This window comes from Protopterus annectens, chromosome 4.part0 (genome assembly GCF_019279795.1).
Source record: "Protopterus annectens isolate FY-2018-M chromosome 4.part0, PAN1.0, whole genome shotgun sequence".
Classification (NCBI taxonomy): Eukaryota; Metazoa; Chordata; order Ceratodontiformes; family Protopteridae; genus Protopterus; species Protopterus annectens.
Window position 1 is genome coordinate 687,875,847 of NC_056733.1, and position 18,626 is coordinate 687,894,472.

At 39.2% G+C, this 18,626-nt stretch overlaps 1 protein-coding gene across 1 annotated transcript in view; it reads right to left on the reverse strand.

The window, feature by feature from the left end:
• ANAPC5 (anaphase promoting complex subunit 5) overlaps positions 1 to 18,626 on the reverse strand; it is a 1,323,163-nt gene that overhangs the window by 96,273 nt on the left and 1,208,264 nt on the right. The window contains exon 20 of the mRNA XM_044069767.1: positions 11,648 to 11,810. Coding sequence (XP_043925702.1) covers positions 11,648 to 11,810 — 163 coding nt within the window. The remainder of the gene's footprint in view (positions 1 to 11,647; positions 11,811 to 18,626) is intronic.

Genomic DNA, 18,626 nt, shown 5'->3' on the forward strand with positions numbered 1-18,626 from the left:
AGTTTGTTCTGAAGTTCATGTAAAACGCAGCCTGGGATGTTGTCCGGTCCCATGGATGCTGTGTTTTTGGTTTTAGAGAGTGCAGCTTTAATCTGCACAGATGTGATTACGGGGACTCTGCATTCTTCCTGTATAGATATGGGCCTTCTAGGGGGTGAGAGGGCTGCACTTCTTTAAATAGTGTCCGCACCTTCCAGAATATTCCTCAAAGCAAGTTTCAAAACCAGAGTCTGATTAGAAATAATCTCATTCATATACCACTTACATTCAGCAGGCAAAGATATCTAAACTGTAAAGACATTGCAAAATAAATTTCTAAATGAAGCCCTGAAAATTTAAATTCTAACAATTAAATTACTAGCCTGAGACAACTTTTTTCTGTAAGATTCTAACCATTCGCCAATTTTATCTGGTGGTATATGGTTAGAACATACCTCTCAACTGTCCAGATTTTTGCAGAATGTTTTTGGTCTGTCTCATAAAATTTGTGGTTTTCTGGCAAATCACTGAAGATTGAAGTCGATAAATAATGACAGTCAAACGTTTTAGACTTTTTATCCTTCAGAAAATGCATTCTAACACAAACCTTTTATTATAGCAACTTGTTAAGGCTATAAGAGCAATATTTAAAATTTGTCCCTATTTCTGGACCTTTGTCCCCTCATTATTCTTGGCTTTGTCCAGATTTCGTGTGTGGAGATGTTGAGAGCTATGGGTTGGAAGAAACCAATGCTCTATAGTTAGAACTGGCAGCTGGGTCAGATGATAGAGGAGTAAAGAGAAATGAAAGATCAGAACACACCTTAAGTTTTCTCACAGCTTTTTTAGGAACTGGTTCACTAGCTAAAGCGGTTTTATATGCAGTTTTAACAGACGGGAAATGGCCAAAACATTTGGAATCTCATCCACAGTAAGATCATAAACACTGCCAATCTCTGGTGCAGCTCCAGATCGCTTTCAGCAAAATACACCTCTAAACCTAGCTAGCACCTGTGGAAAGGTGAGCGCTTGCTTTTTGAACATGTTAACCTACGGAAGAATCAGATTGGACGTACTCAAGTGTGTTCACTACTTTCTGCATCACAGTCCCTGGGGTTGGGAGGGTGGCCTAATGGTTAAGGTGTTTGCCTTACAAACACAAGGTGCAGGGCTTGAGTCTCACAAGGGATAATTGGCTAGGCTTAAAATGGCTCGCAAGGGCAGTTAGCTTAGCATGAATCTATGAAACCTATGAAATCTGTGGCATTAGACTGATCTTAAGAGAAGGTACCCCTATAGTCATTCTGAATAGGAGCATAGCCTCAGAGATCAACTTAAAAATACTCTTAGTGGAGGAAACCACATCAGCTCTACACATGGTAATAAACTGATTGTCTCGTCCTGAAGTTTGTTTCTTCCTACTATGAACTACACTAGAGAACAAAATATCTGAGGACAGGTTATTATGAATGGTAAGGGGGGTTACCCCAGACCTCTCCTGCACCTAAAGAGCACGGCTCTCCCATACCTGAACCAGGTACTGGAACAGTCTCAGAGGATGTGACGGACCCATGTACCATAGAGAGCTGTGAGCTCACACCAGAGGGTGACAAGAAAAAAGTAAGTGGTCTGCAGGGCAGCTTAAGGCAACAACAGATTCACAAACCACAGGCTGAAGCTTGTTGTGTTTTTTCCTTTTTTGGTGCGACTGGATTTTGTGTGTGTGTGTGGGGGGGGGGGGGGGGCACAGCCATATCAGGATCCCACAAGTCAAGGTGAAAACACCAGCCAAAACTATACACTGACACTACTAAAGGACTAGCTAAGGGTAGCAATAACAGAAAATATGAACTATGCCCATCACAGCAAACGGGGCTTAACTGATTAAAATACAAGAGAAACAGTTTAAATGTCCAAAGCCTTCTTCCAGAAAATGCAGTGTAGTAAACATACAGTCACAATATCAGGTAAAATTTACTTGTCCAAATAGTGACAAAAATCGAATATATGCCCTAAAACCAAATCAAAATCTTTTAAAACAGCACAAATTAGCATTTACCTAGAGATTCCCTTGTAGGAAATGAAACAATCTTCACATAGCATGCAAATAAAGCAATTTGCGGTAAAATCTTGATTTAACAATAAAAACTGCTATAGCAGTGTTAAACCAGTAGTAAATATAAAAATGAAAAAAAGTTCTTCTGTCAGAACTTCCTAATGAAGCAGATAAACGGAAATAGATTTCTTGGTATCCTGCCAAGCAACCATCCCTACTGTTCAGTTGACAACACAGAAAGTACAGTTGTGTACACTTACCATAAACGTAGATGTTTAAGTGTATTCACTGTTGCAGTCATCACATTTGGGTTATGCGGAAATACTAAGCCTCTGGTATTCGGGCCGGCCGAGGGCTACCCTGGCAGGGATATCCCAAATGTGATGACTGCTTCCGTGAAACACAAAGAACATCTTCATTTTCCTAGTACTAGTCATAAAACACTTTAGAAAAGTCCCATAACAGCTTAAAAGAAGAATTAAGCATACAAACACAGTAATAAGTTAGAATTAACAGCAGTTGATATAGCAAGTATATTAAAAAAAAGTTACACACCCATCGCTTTTTGAATAAAACAGAAAAAAACCGAAATTATATAATGGGGAAAAAACAAGAGGAAGGGATGATCTTATCCGAATTTAGAAGCCGTAATCCAACAATGTGGTCTGCTGAAGAGATTCAAACTGTACGAATCCTTCAGCTGGCACTGACCACACCACAACTGGACAGGATTTTGAGCTCTGGAAAGCTGCCAGTGTCAAGTTTGTGCAGGGATAGAACTCCCTATGTCACTGAGGTAGTGTGAAAGATGAGCATCTGAGGTTCAGTGTAGACAAATGCAAAGTACTACATCTGGGTCACAAGAACCCTGGTGTGAAGAATCAGGTAAGGGATCAAAAAGTAATGGATCACCCCAAGCACTGTGATTAGGCACCAGCAACAAGAAACAGAATTCTTAAGCGTATTTTCTCAAGGCCATATACTCTAGAACAGCAGTAATGTTTCCACTTTGCTAGGCCCTGGTAAGTCCACATCATGTACTTTAGTAAGCGGAGACAAAGTACTATCAAATCCTCTGAAACAAATGATTTTGCCAGAACAGGGTACGTTCTGACTGCCACAGCAATTCCAGAATGGAGTCAGTTTCTATCATGTACATAAACTACCAGTCTCTAGCAGAGACGAATTTTGACAAACTCTGCTCCCCTCCTTCATTGTGGCCATAGAAAAATAGTAATGACTGCTACAGAGCTGAGTGGACAACATTTTTTATAGGACATCTTAATGAATAATCGGGCAGAGAAGCAAGGTGGTTTTGAGCTTGACAGCTCTTTGGAGTTTGGTTGCCTTTTTCCGTCTAAACACCTAGGAAGACTTAGCAGGGGAGAAAGAGAAATAATTGTGCACATTTTCAACCTACTCTGAATGTCTGCAGTGAAATGCTGAGATGGTGTGCCAAAGCCTTTCATCTCCTGAAAAAGTAACTCTATTGTACTGCCCCCCATGGACAGAGGTGGTGGCTGTTACAGTTGTAAGTCACTGTATTAGCAGTTTCAAAAATTACTGCAGTCCATGCATGGAATCCTACAGGAGATGCTCTGAAGGGAAGTTTCCTGAACTCAGAGTTGGGAAAGGCAGGCGGTTCTAAGCTTGCTCTGTCAAAAAATTCTGGAAAGCTGACATACAGGATATTTTTTTTCTATATGCGTCCCCCCACCTCTGAGACACAGACCATTAAACCTCTCCCAGATGAGCTAGGCTTATTCATACCACAGTGGGGAGGGCTTCCATCTTTCAGATCCTTTAGGGTGAGAACTGTTTGGACAGGCAGTTATCCTGGTAGACTTCAGGGTGCTTGTGCTCTTGCTGGCAATGACAGCATTCAGAGTTAGCCTAACCCCACCTCATGTGCAAAGAAATGAGCTCTCCATGTCCTACCATCTTGCTAATGAGAACTTGTGCCATACAGTGGCTTAATGGGCCACAAATGTCTGCTTTCATAACTACTCCAACTTGCTCCTTCTCCGAAGGTGCACAGAGAAGGTATGCATTTCCCTTCTGCCCAGCTGGCACCCTCAGTATGGACATGCCCATCCTATGCTTCCTGCACCATCAAGCACCAGAGACATTAAATAAACTTGGGTCATTTCACTATAGTTGACAGAGGATGAATAAAAGACTGCATCCAAATTCACAAAAGAATGAAGCCTTTATCAATTTTGTATACAGAATGACAGAAGCTTCCTTAGATAAAACACAGACTACTGAAGTTTTGGAGACAGATGCTGATCAAAAAAGATACCACAGGAATCTGCTTTGGTATGTGATAAATCTGGCATAGATATGGGTAGCACTGGTGGAAGGTGTCCAATCAAATGATTAACATTTACAGCTCCTGGAAAAAATCTAGGAGTTCCCAAGCAGCAAACACAACATTCCTAGCAACAGGCTCTGAGGAAGAAAAAAATACACAGTTCATCTTTCTTCCTGAGATAAGATAAGGCTTAAAATATATATATAAAGGGAGGGGACAATGGACAGATGGTCACTCCAGAGTAGATTAGTAATGAGCCACAGGGCTTCTCCAAAGATGACCTTTTAAGCATTCAAGACAGAAAGAATTTATTATGCCTGATGATTCCTAACAAAGAACTTCTGCTTCTTCAGAATCTCCAACAACCAAGGACTAAAAAAAAGATGAAAAGACCTCCATCACCTCAAATTCATGTGTGTATACTATGCTAACAATTACAGGACTCTTTAAGCCTAGCCTTGCACCCCAAATTTATCTGATGAGTATAGGGACCTAAAGATTATTCTAAGGGTTTAAGTAGGCTAGGACTTGAGTAGGCAACCATTTACAAGCTACCTCTTTACATTAGAGACATAGGTGCTGGACCACAGGGTAAATTTTCAATTTACTCATACATTGGTCCAAATTAGCCTTGAATTGGGTTAGGGAATAACTTGGCTTCACATGGATGGGAAGCCTGTTCTGGACAAGAGGTATTTTCTGAGACACATTGGTCCCTCCAACATATACTGAAAGTCACAAGCAAGCAAGTCCTTAGACTGGGTATTTCTGATGTTATTTATTTTACAGATATGCAAAAAATCCTTCAAAGTGGGATCGAAGTATGTCTTGTATGTCAAGCATAGATCATTCCTCAAAAGTCTGTGGGAGACTGAGCACAGGAATAGGGCTTTCAGGCAATCAGCATAGGACATGTTTATGCCTTATATTCCTTTTTGTAAGGAAACTTTGCGGACATTCCAGTTGTTGCATGTGCCTGCTCAGGTACATACTGAAGTGGGGTGGGCGGTGTTCTCAATGACTGGGCCAATGACAGCCGAATACAGTACAATTACTTCCTTGGTCTGGATGCCATAACTTTGCTTACAAGTTGGGCAACACAGAATAATTTCCTTACTACTGTAGACATATGATGGTCGAAGGCCAGGTTACTGCTTACATATGTCCCAAAATCCCTGACTACTGGATCTACTCTTAGGCGTATGTTATCAATTAGTTTCCAGGTGTGGCAGACTTCCCAAAGGATATTATTATGCATTTCTTGGCACCAGTTATTTCTCTCAGTCAGCCCCTTTTTGGAGGATCTGTATATTGGGGGATTCTACAACTGCATCTAGTTTGCAACAGTCAGACAGAGGTCCATCAAGATGGCCAGTAAAGTAGAAGCCAAAAAGGAGTGGATGCAGCACTGAGCCCTGAGGGATTCTTCTAGAGATCAGCCTCTTTATGAATGTGGATTCCTCTACACTTACTTCTTGGGTCCTATTTCACAGTGACCAAGCTATCCATCGAGTGACACCAGGGTCTATACCAAATTCCATGAGTTTGTCTACAATGACTAAGTGGGCTACTGTATGAAAGATCTTGACCAGATCAGACTTTCAAGTTGGTTGCACACTGATCAACAGCTTGACTTCAGCTCTCTCAGTGTTAAAACAGAAAAAGGAGTGCCACTGAAACTGTTTTTTGTGTAAGATTCAGTTAATGGCTAGTAAAGTACACTACCTGGATGCCGGCAAAGTAGTTTGGAAAACCTGAAAGCCTGAAAGAAAATCGATCAGAAAAGGTGGAGGAAACACTATCTGGGTAGAATTCTGCAGTCATTAAGAAAAAGCAATTCAAGCCTCAGCTTTGACTCAAGAGACAGCTTCAGTAAATTAAGAGGAAAAAAATAAATGTACTCAGAGATGATTAAAATCAATGAAATACTGAAGGAATACATCAACTAAAATAATAAAAGGCTGGGAAAAAATGAAAGAAGTCAAAGTAAACTTTGTCATTCAGAAATCACACAAGTCCAAAAAACTGAACAAAACTGTGAGTCTCCGGACTCAATGTGCAGACAACATATAGATTATTTTACAGACATTTACACACATAACACCTAGCTATTACATTACAGACGTGCAGGTAGACAAACTAATACTGCACATAATTAGAAACACATTTTAACACTTTTCAGAGTGAACACTTACATGAGACTTTAGTATTGCACAGGTACTTGGTTAAGACACTGCATTGTCTTTTTAAATGCATTGCATTAAAGACGCTTCATCTAGCAGTTTAAATGAACTGATAAAACTGAAAAATCAGAAGCTGAAATGAAGAAAAAGCTGCTTGAATATGAGGCTTCTCAATAATGGTTTAAAAAATGAGTAGAGTTAGAAGACAGCAAACACACAGAAAAATTAAAAATTTTTGCTACACCACAAAAACTGGAAGGAACAGACTATTTATTTTATGAAAGTATAAATAAGCAAATGGACCAGTGTTCCACAGCAGGATATGTAAACTAAAAGGGCACATTGTGCGCATGATCCAAACCTGGCCCTGAGAAATCAGCCGAGACCTATATGCAATCATACCAGCAGTCGGTCCTGACAAAATTGTGGCAGAAGGGAAAAGTATTAAAAATTAGACAAAGCAAGCTGCTCTAGTGACAAAGGGATAAAGCCCTGACTATGGCCCACACGACCCAGATTTGACTGGAGGCTCAGGACACTGACAGGGTGGCAGGGAAGGGATAGGGAGGACACTTGCTGATGTGCTCTCTATGGGGGGGATAGTCCAAAGAGGGGAGTTGCCCTTGGATGTAAAAACAAGCATAGTTGGTGGGTAGATCATAAAAAACTCCCCAGATGAAAGCACAGATGAGCTAACCCCTCCCCCCCAACACCCTCAGAAAAAGTCTGGGGGTTGGGGGGATTGGAGAGTAGCAGGCAGACCAAGCCTGGACATTGGTTATCGGGGGCCAGGCCAGTAACAATGAGGTCTAAAGGGACAAATAAAATGGACACAGCAGAGTGTTTGTGGAAAATTATTATTCACTGTACAAAACAGAAGTGAATTTACCCTGGCAATTGGAATGTTGAGAGGCAGGTGTGAGATTCAAGACGCTGTATCCAGCTGTCTGCAGAGTATTTTTTCCTAGAGGATCAAAGACATTTTTGATGCAGAACAGGCTAAGCATGAAAAAAAAAAAGTTTATCCAACAAAAGGTGAGCTAGGAGGCAGAACGGGGCTTGGCTTCTCATTCTTCTGAAAGTAGAGTTTATAGAGACTTTACCAGTGAAACCTTTCCTTTGTTCCAAAGGAAAATGCTTCAGAGACTGAAAAAAAAGCACAGGCGTTGACTAGACAAATCAGGAGTACCTTGGACTTGAACCAAAGTCTGGTGTTAGGAGGAGGAGATGAACAGGAACAAGATCAGCAATACTAAAATTAGTGAATAAAGGGGAGATTATAAAGTATCACTCACATTTGTGAAATATGGCTTTGCAAGAAAAAGTAGCTGAAAAAGACTGGATCTTTTGTTTACTTTGTTTTAAACGTATGGGTTGATTCATGTTTAGAAGGAAAATAACAGTAGGAAAGTTAACAAATAAAAATGTTTGTCCTTAGTATTTGTATGAAACATTTCAGGAAATGAACTGCATATTATATATAGTAAAGCAGTTTTGTGTAGTGTATAATCATGGATATTTTAAATGTGCGGGGCAGTGACTGTTATATGAGGTAAATATTAAAGACAAGTACTTTTTAGTTGTAAGAAATATAGGCTTTACAGTACAACAAGAGAGGAAAGCCTTAAAAAGCAAGTTTAATGTTAACATGCAGTGATCTCAGGCTGGTGGGGTGTAAAAATGCACTGATTATAGTATATGTGGAACTAAGATAAGTTTTCTTATTTTTGTAAGGCAAATATCTAGATTAATATTTCTGGTTTAAGGTATTAAGTTTTTTGTAAGCAAGAAAGCTTTAAAAACAAGACAAAATGATGAAAGCCATAAAAATGTTCTTGTATCTGCAAAGATATTAGCTTGTTTTTTCCATTAGCAAATGGAAAAAAGAATCAAGATATGTACGGCTGAAAGCAGCTGTACATTCATTTCCCAGAAAAAAATTACATAGATGCATTACTGAGTATTTTTCTAAAATAAGCTGTCTGCAGGTACAAGCAATTAATCTTGAGAGTTCTGAGCATTCCTTGCTGAGGAAATGTAAAATTTAAAGGTATAATGGCAAACATTTCAGTGGAAAATAGTTTGAAATTATGGAAATGAATAAGAGACAACAGCCTCCCTACCATCCTTAATACTTTAATGCACTTAATAGAACAGCATACAATTAATTTTATTTAAAAATGGCCAGTGCAGTTTTTCTTAGGGCTAAAAGTTAATATTTTCTGAAAGAACACAAGCTGTTTTACACATCTAGGAGGGGAAAAGAGATGAGAAAAGAACAGACACCAATTCGTGTAAGTGACAACAAAGGCTGTAGCATGCGCTTTGGCATGGGGAATCCTTAATTTTTGGTTAGGTAATGCCTATGAGTATAGCTGTTGATTTGGAGCAATTGATCCTATCTGAAGGGTTCAACTTCACGTTTTGAGTGTGTGTGTGAAATTAATAGGGGATAGGGTTTTTTTTTGAGGGTTTTCATTAAAAACAAAAGGTCTTGAAAAATGTGACACAGGTTCAAATGGAGATAGAAAAAAAATGTATAAAAGGTCAGCATGTCAAAGAGTGACGGCATGCAACACAAAAAATGGAAATACACATTAAAAAAAATCATGCATAATAGGCGGGAACAATAGCTATTTATAATAATGACCACAAAAGAGATGCAAGGAGATAGTTGTCCACAGAGTTAAGGTAAAGGACTGACTTCACTTCCTTATTATTTGTGAGAAATGAAAAACAAAAACACTTAAATGTTATGATATTAAGCAATGGTAATAAACAGTCTAGAACTTCATATGTAAATTCCTCTTCTATGAAAGTGCCATAGAAAAAACTCAAATAGGCTTAGTCACCAGACTAACTCGGCTTTAATTTATGATCGGTGCTTTTGTCCACCAACAGGGCTTCATCAGATCAGCTTTAAAACATGAGTGACAACCTCATACATAGTAATGAGCTTAGCCTGCAAGTAAAAGCTAGCCTGATGTAACACAAGTTATTTTTTACAATCCAAACTAAAAGAAGAAACAGAAATAATACTAATAAAGTCTAATAAAACTGGAGCTGAAATTGTCAGCCAATCGATTTGCTATATCATCAAGCTCAGTGGAGGAGTCTCCATTTACAATTAGTTTTATACATTTTTGCATACTGCTGCTTAAAGGTGAGCTGTGGTGCTCCTTCCATACAGGTGTAGAGGGGTAATGAATTTAACACATACCTAGGCAATACCATGTGGGATACTGGCTGAAAAATGCAACAGAAATGCCATAGGTGGCAAGAGACTAAGAGGCTAGAAAAGGGCCCAATGCCAACATCACATCTAGCTACTGAAAGCATACTCTCAAGAACCTGCTTAGCAATATTAAACCATGCTTGGGATCATTCGACAAAAATCAAGTGAGAAAACAAGGAACACTGAAGCACAAAATTATATACATTTTTGCATACTGCTGCTTAAAGGTGAGCTGTGGTGCTCCTTCCATACAGGTGTAGAGGGGTAATGAATTTAACACATACCTAGGCAATACCATGTGGGATACTGGCTGAAAAATGCAACAGAAATGCCATGGATGGCAAGAGACTAGGAGGCTAGAAAAGGGCCCAATGACAGCATCACATCTAGCTACTGAAAGCATACTCTCAAGAACCTGCTTAGCAATATTAAACCATGTTTGGGATCATTCGACAAAAATCAAGTGAGAAAACAAGGAACACTGAAGCACAAAATTAGATACAGGATGGCCTGTACGGACCCATCTCGACCTTAAGTGGTAGGTGGACCAACACTCACTCACACTTTGGAACAGTATTCTCTAAAGCCCAAGTTTAGAGTAAGAAACACATTCAGCAGACTTGAGAATCCACTCCTTGCTCACCTGAACAGAAACAAATTGTCCTAGTGAGCAAGTGGTGTTAGAAGCTTCACCATGAATCTTGTTCCCGAAACTGTTTGAATGAATGAGGGGGCTCTTAAATCAACACTGCAGCTAACCAAGACATAACAGGAAATTACTGGCTCCAACTAGAAGATAAACTCAAAGGTGAAGGATCAGAGGCTAGGGTGGGGCATGGTTGTTTTAAACAGAGGCATATCAGGACCCCTTTACTTTCTGACATTTGTTCTATTTCCTTATGGACCCTCCTTATTCTAGGCATTCCTACATAGTTCCTAAACAGTGGGCATGGATGAAGACATGAAGCTTTTATTTGATGCCAGAAAGTCATGGAATAAAAGTAGTGGTACTTCCGAGGCCAGCCCACAAAGTTTGATGGCCATTAGATTAAAATGGAGTAACACACGTGATGTACTGACTCGTGTCAGCTCCATTTATTATTTTAATTAACATTTGTTTACGGAGCAGGTGAACTAGTCCAAGGACCATTTTAGTCACTTATATCTGAAAGATATCAGTTAATCAGGCACTGAAAAAAGAAAATTTCCAAAAATGCCAGAAAGAGGAAAGTCAAACTGTGCAAACAATAAAATAAGAGGGACCCTATGCTTAAGTCTTTTTTACTTTCAGTACTGAGATGATCCACATGAGGAAAATGAAGGCATGCATTCCCTAAGTAAAGGCAGCCAAAATTAAGAGCCTCACATGTGAGAAGGTACAAGACAAACAAATGTTCCACACATTGCAGAGGACCCTCAAAACATGATCTTTTAAAAAGCTTACAGCTTTTGGAAAAAAGCTTCTCTTCTTTAAGAATTATGCCCACAACTCAAAAAAAAAAAAAAACAGGACTGCAATAGACACTAACTTACACAAACATCACTATAAAGGTACAAAAAGTGGATTAAAAATGGAAGGTGCAGGTACTTAAGCTACAGTAAGAACTGCAGATTTGGAACAAAGTTAGTGATCATGAGAAAACAATTGAAAAATGTTGTCGGGTTCAAGAGAAACAATCACAATGTGCATCTTAACCAGTGCCAGGAGTAGGATGAGCAGGACCATACAGCAGTTTATCTTGAGTAACAGTTCTCCAACTAATATTAAAGGAACCTGTTTTAGTGTACATCTGTTTCTTTTCTAACACACACACAAAAACAGCTCAAATACAAATGATACAATTTCATAAACAAGGAGAGAAAAATGTTTATTACTGTACCTTCTTTTCTAAGATCATGACTTAAAGCCGCAGCTGAAGCAACCTGACATTTGGCAGTTAAAAACATAGCCCGACCTTTATCTAGCACAGACCCATGAGCAAGAATAGGTTCGATTGCCATGTGCAGTATACTCAGAGCTTGTTCTGGAATTCCAAGCATCAGCTGAAACAAGATAACACAAGCAGCACTGTAAAAAATTTCAACATTGTATCACTTGTCTTAGGGTGATGGGGTTGGCATAATGGTTAAGTTGTGTACTCCTCAAACACAAGTACAGGTTTAATTCTCACCTTTGAGGGAAACTGGCTAGACTTTAAATGGTCTGCAATGGCAGCTAACCTACTACTTACCTATGAATCGATATGACTCTTAAAAATGTCTTGTGAGCAACTTAATTATAAATTTGTAGTCCACAGTTAACCATAGGGCAGCCACGGTGGTGGAGTGGCTAGTGTTGCCGCCTCACACCAAGAGGTTCTCCGGTTCGATCCTCGGCTGGGGTGCCTTCTGTGTGGAGTCTGCATATCCTCCCTGTGGTCGCATGGGTTTCCTCCCACATCCCAAAGACATGCTGGTAGGTGGATTGGATGCTCTAAATTGGCCCTAGGCATGAGTGCGTGCCTGTGTGTGTGCCCTTCTGTGAAAGGTTGGGCACCGGGCTGGCAGCTCGACACTGTAAAAACTCCACTGCCAATCATGAATGGACAGGTGATCCGCTGTGGCGATCCCTAACCAGGAAAAGCCGAAAGAAGAAGTCCATAGTTAACCATATACTCTAAATCACATTTGTTTCCAAATTTTATTAAATGAAAAATAAAGTTTGTCACTTAAATGTTTTCTAAAATACTTTCTGCTCACTGCACTAGCTCTTATGCTCATTAATTATGAGGAAAGTACTTTAAACGCCCCCATTTGGCATATCTAGTAGAGCCTTGAAGTATGAATATTGCATGCAAAGCTTTATGGAATACTGGCCAGCTATAAATAGACTACTATAACCCACAGACAAAAAATCAAGTAAAAAGCTTGTAATCTGTTGTCCAGCTTACTCATTTGTAGCTGCACACCAAGTATAACATAACACATAGTGCAAGAACAGATGTTGCAACTAGCTCAGAGACGCAGTAGAATCATCATCATCATCTGTCAAAGAGCAAACTTTATCTCCAGTACCCCCGGTGCCCCCTCCCCCAAGTCAAAGCACTGCTCTAGTTTAACAAGCAAAATTATAATTTGAGAGTTGTGTTCAGCCTGTGGTGCTGTACTCCAGTTAGTATCTCCAAATTGCATCACGTGGTGTTAGAGATTCAATCCTATGGTAGCACGCTAAGGAAAGAAGAAAATCTAAGCAGTAGAAAAGCATGGGTAATGGTTCACACTTCACCATTAAAAAGGTCTGTAAGATGAAATACTACATTTAGAAGCATGGTGCTTCTTTTGTGCTCAAAATACACACACACAAATTTCAGGCATGGACAATACTGCCCTTCTGGCTTGCCAGTATTTAACAGTCATCCATGTAATAAATGTCTAAGTTGTTCTTTAAGTATCTAAACTAGTGCTTGCATTAATATAATTTGGTAGTCTATTGCAGGCATCAGCTACTCTCTCAGAACCAATTAGTATATCTCTTATTTCTATATAATCTCCTACACAAGTTGTCTGACGCTTTTCTACTACACTGATCATCTCAAACATTTCCAGAGACAGTTCAATGCATGCAGTTCAGGAGACCATAAAGGAGCCTAACCCAAATTCCCAATCTTCCACAAACACTGGTTAAGTGTCTTGTGTTCAAGGTCAAAAAGATTCAAACTCTGCACCATTGGTACAGAAAGCAGCTTAGTAAGTCAGAGTTTTCATCCTCTGAACTAACTGCCAGGCAATTGTCTTTAAATGACCCATATAACCTGAATAAGGTATTCACTTAAATACTTGTATGAAACACTGCACAAGTCTAGTTATTTTAAATCTTTCGTAACACACTTTTACATCCATGGATGCCCTTTGTATCTTTCTGCTACATTCCTTCCAATTTACTCAGGTTAGTTTACTCATAAGGATTACACATTATTCCATACACTAGTTTGGGCCCAATACAACTTAAAATGATTTCTTCATTTTGGATTCTCTAGACTTTACAAATATTTTATACAGCCTATAATTTCATAACTATTATTAACCAATGGGTCGATATGATCAGAAAAACTGAAAGCTAGATCTATACCCAGTTCCTTAAATACATTCATAGTTTCAATCAGGGTTCACTGTATTGAACAATTCACTCTTCAATTTACTTCTCCCAAACCTCATATGCTTAGTTTTGATATATTTATCAAAACTTTATTCTCCTATGTACAGCTGGTTAATTTAGGGAAGTTCTTTTGCAGACATACCCTATCTGTAAACAGATGTAATGAGTTTGCCCATTTTCAAGTCATCGGCATACAGACTGGAGAAAATCTCAGATGAAACTAGATTTGAAAGATAAAACCTAAACAAGTATGGGCCCAGGACAGAACCCAGCAGGACACCCTGACTGCAACACAAAATTTTCACCTATCCAGTTTGTAGATGGTACTTATGTCCTATTTGCAAGTCATGCAGCTATACCTCTTGTCAATATTACACTAATACATAGTTGTTCTGATTTATTGATAGTGTTGTTCATGTGACGCTATCAAAGGCTGAAGATAGGTCTACATAAATTACATCACAACATACTTTCATTTAGTTGTTATAATATTATAGAACATTGTGCTACAGTTATAGACCTAGTTTCAACATATGCATGCTGATACATAGTTTAAAGTCCCAAACTTTCCAGTTCTGACAATTTATCCAAAATAATCTTCTCCATTATTTTTCCATTAAAATAAAGTAGATTTACAGGGTTATATGACTCTGGGTTGCTCTGTTCCTCTTTCCTTTATAGATGGGCTTAATAAGGGCATGTCTCCAATGCTGAGAATCTTTCCATACTTAACTGATGTAGTGATCACCACATGCAGCAGTACTGTAAATTCATTCTGAAGTGTTCTCAGATCATTATTACTAATACCATATCCACCACGTGCTTTGTTTGGAGCCAGTTTGCACAGTACTTTTTCAACATAATCCAATTTAATTTCAGTATCTGAAGTTGCCTGGATGTTACTTGCACAAATGATCTCTTCCTTTGTGTAGCCCAATTGCTCTGCATAAAATTCTGTAAATATATTCATAATCCTTTGTATTTGGGAATACCTTTTAGAATCTACATATAGTTTAACCAACTTATATATTTACTCCTACCATACCTTATATACCCATAAAATGTTTTCCTATTATGCTCAATATTTTTGCACACATTTTCTACAAATTTTTCCTGATCATGTCTCACATTAAATTTAAATTCTATATCGAGTTTATTTCAATTTCCAAAACTATAGCTCAACTTAGCTTTCCTTTCTTATACTTATTTCTTATCTTAAGTATTTTATTCTTATGGAAATGTATCCTGTGGACCTTGTGTGTCTGATCTGGATGCTACATATTTTTTCCACTTTTTTTGCATTCAATTTACCATTTAAAACTTGTCAGACTCTTTTTGATGTCTTTCCATAGAATGCATCACTCCAATTTCAATTAGTTTTACGTAGTGATCATTTTGCCTCCATATAGTCCAATACTCCAATATTAATCTTCTGTGTATTAGTTTAGATTTCAGTTTGTCAGAATTACCTTGCAGTAGTTTAACCTTACTACTGATCACAGGTGGTGCAACTTGATATGAACAAAAGGTTATGTCTTACCATAACTTGGCATCATGAGGAGGAATGGCAATAGACAACACAGATGTCAAGTTATGGTAAGACATAACCTTTTAATCTGAAGTTGTCTTCTTTAATCTCTCACGAAAGGGTCAGAATCCCCCAGATATGCAACTCCCGGGTGGCCCCATGAAAGGAATATGCCGGAGCTCCATCGAGCCAAAGGAAGCCCTGCTCCTAGAAATGATATCCAACTTGTGGTATGATACAATGGTGCGACTGTTAGACAATGTTGCTGCTGCACAAATTCATCAATGGAGGTTCTAGAAGAGAAGGTGGAAGAAGTAGCCATGGCTCTGGTGGAATGTGCTCTAGGATATTGAGGTAATTCTAAGCCCTTGTGTGAGTAAATGTATGAAATGCAGCCAGTTATCCATTTTGCTAAGGTAACCCTGGATACCACTTGGCCTAATTTCTTAGCAGACAAGGCTACAAACAGTTGGTCAGACTTCCTGTGTTGTTTGGTTCTGTGCAGGTAGAAACAGAATTGTGTATGAACATCTAGAAGGTGTAGAACATACTCCTTTTTATTAGAGAAATTCAGAAAGAACACTGGCAAGTCGATGGACTGGCTGATATTGCTTTCCGTGGCTATGTGGGGCATAAAGAAAGGATTGGTATGTGAAGAAACTCTGTCCTTATGAAAAATTATGTAAGAAGGTTTGGAGGACAAGACTTGTAGTTCAGAAATTCTCTTAGCTGAACTTATAGCCATCAAAAAGATAGTCTTCCATGACAAAAACTTCATGTTGCAACTTGCAGCTGGTTCGAAGGGTCCCAGAATCAAAGCCTGCAACACTACAATGAGATCCCAAGAAGGGGAGGGGTCTTTGATGAGAGGTCTCAACAAGAAATTAACTTTCATAAAGGATTTGCATAACCTAAAGGTGAACAAAGAACAAGATTGACTTGCAGTGTGAAAATTGAAGCTTGATGGTAGAGAAGCTAGCACCCTCTTCAAACAGAGTACTAAGAAAAAGCATAACATCCGAAACTGGTGCTGAGAAAGGTCAATATTTCTATTTGTAGCCCAAATAACGAACCTTTTCCACTTACTGGTGCAGACTTTTTTTTAGTGGAAGCCTTTTGCGAGGTTAGAAGTATTTTATGGACCGGGGATGTAAGCCTGGACCATCCTTGGAAGTGGAAAAATCAAGCAGTCAAACTCAGGGTGTGAAGGTTTGGATGCTGCAGCCCTGATGGGTGAGAAAGGAGGTCCTGGCTTGACTCCAGTACCCCAGGAGGATATTTCAGATGAGACCAGAAGGGGAACCACACTTGTCGAGGCCGGTAGGCGTCAATGAAGATGATGACAGAGCTCTTCAGCCTGCTTGCCTTCTGAAGAAACTTTGGGATTAGAGGGAGAGGAGGGTAAGCATATAGGAGACCCAGGAGCCAATCGCGGACCAGTGCATCCCTCTCAGGGACTCCACCCGGAGGAGGGATCAGAGTAAAGAACTTGATGCAATTGTTGTTGAAGAGAGAGGCAAAGAGGTCACAGCAAGGCTGACCCCAGCAACTGAAGATCATGTTTGCCACTGACTGACTGAGGGACCACACACACAGAACCTGAAGTGATCTGCTCAGTCTGTCCGCCAAGTCACTGATTTTCTCCAGGATATGCTTTGCAACTAGAAGGTGGTCTGAAGATATCACCCACTCCCACACTCTCATGGCCTACGTGCACAAGGGGTAACAACAGATTCCTCCTTGCTTGTTGATGTACCAGACAGACATGATGTGTGAACTGCAACAGTCCCTGTCACAAGAGGATCTTTTGCCAGTCTAGCTATTTGAAATTTTGTAAATATTAATATGATTTATATAGAAGTGTGACACATGCAGATACTGCCAGCACAGCTGTCTGGAATTTTGTAAATGATTATATGTCAGTTGTGAATGTCAACATGACTCATATGCTTGTGTTACAAATGTATTAGAACTGTATGTTATGTGTATATCAAAATGCTGGTACAGAATTGTGAGAGAAAATGGTTTGTACAGTACTGAGCTTAAAGATGTATCCACAGTGTACCCTACTGGAAAAGAACAGAAATGTATATAAATTACTGTAATTGTGTAAATGTATATGTTATAACAGTGGGAAGTGGCACATAGGTTAACTTGCAAATCGTCAGTAAAGTAGTTGAAATTAAATTGTTTTATAACTGGGCCATAAGAAATGTCATTTTCAGTTTCAGTGGAGCAAGGATGCAGTATGTCTAAAACTAGGGAGCCTTCTGCATTGTTTTGTAAGTGTTTTATTGTTTTATGTCTTCCAGCAGTTGCAAACATCTGAAAGCTATGTATTTTCACAGGGAAATGCTAAATGTTAGCAGTTTCTAGCAGTGGTGATTTTTGAGCCTGACAAATGAAGTCAGGTGACAAACAGTAATGTCATGCTGCAAGTATCCCAGCAGTAATATTTGATATTAATTTAAGAACTCTCTGAGAGTGACTGAGCATTTTGCATCTGTCTTTGACCTGACAACATCAGCTAGAAGATCCATTCACCACATTTGCCTTGCTGTAAGTAAGTTAACTAGGGTACAGTAATTTCTTTTAGATTCAGTAAGGAATATAGTAAATATTAGTTTAGATGTTTTCTGTATTTATTTGAGACTGTCCTGCAATGTTTTTTTCAAATATTTCCTGTGATTTTGAACTCTGAATTTACTGTGATGATTTACTGAGTATTTTTTTGTTCTTTTATTATTAAATGTATTTAAACCTGTCTTTGTGGCTGATATTTGTGAGACATAGCTAAGCTCTGAGAGTACTTGCATATTTATTTGGTACCACTGTGCAGGCCACTCCTAATAGCCTTACTCTTGGTCAGACTACCATTTGGATGAATAGTAACATTACACAAAGTTGGACACCCTTTGTTAAGGGTCTTAAAGTAGCTGATAAGGGGCTCTGGGGGCAATGATAACTACCTTATAGTCTGGGTCGAACAGGGCATAGCTAGAAAATCTGTGCCAGCCTTTCCCCCAAAGGGGTGTGTGTGTGTGTGTGTGTGTGTGTGTGTGTGTGTGTGAGCTACTTGGGCAGGGACATGAAGCACTGGCTGGACAGAGAGAGTGCTGGAGGACTTGGCTTGGAACCTTGGCTAAGGACTCAACTCTATAGCTGTGCCAGTGGGGAGTCTTATTTGGAATCTGGA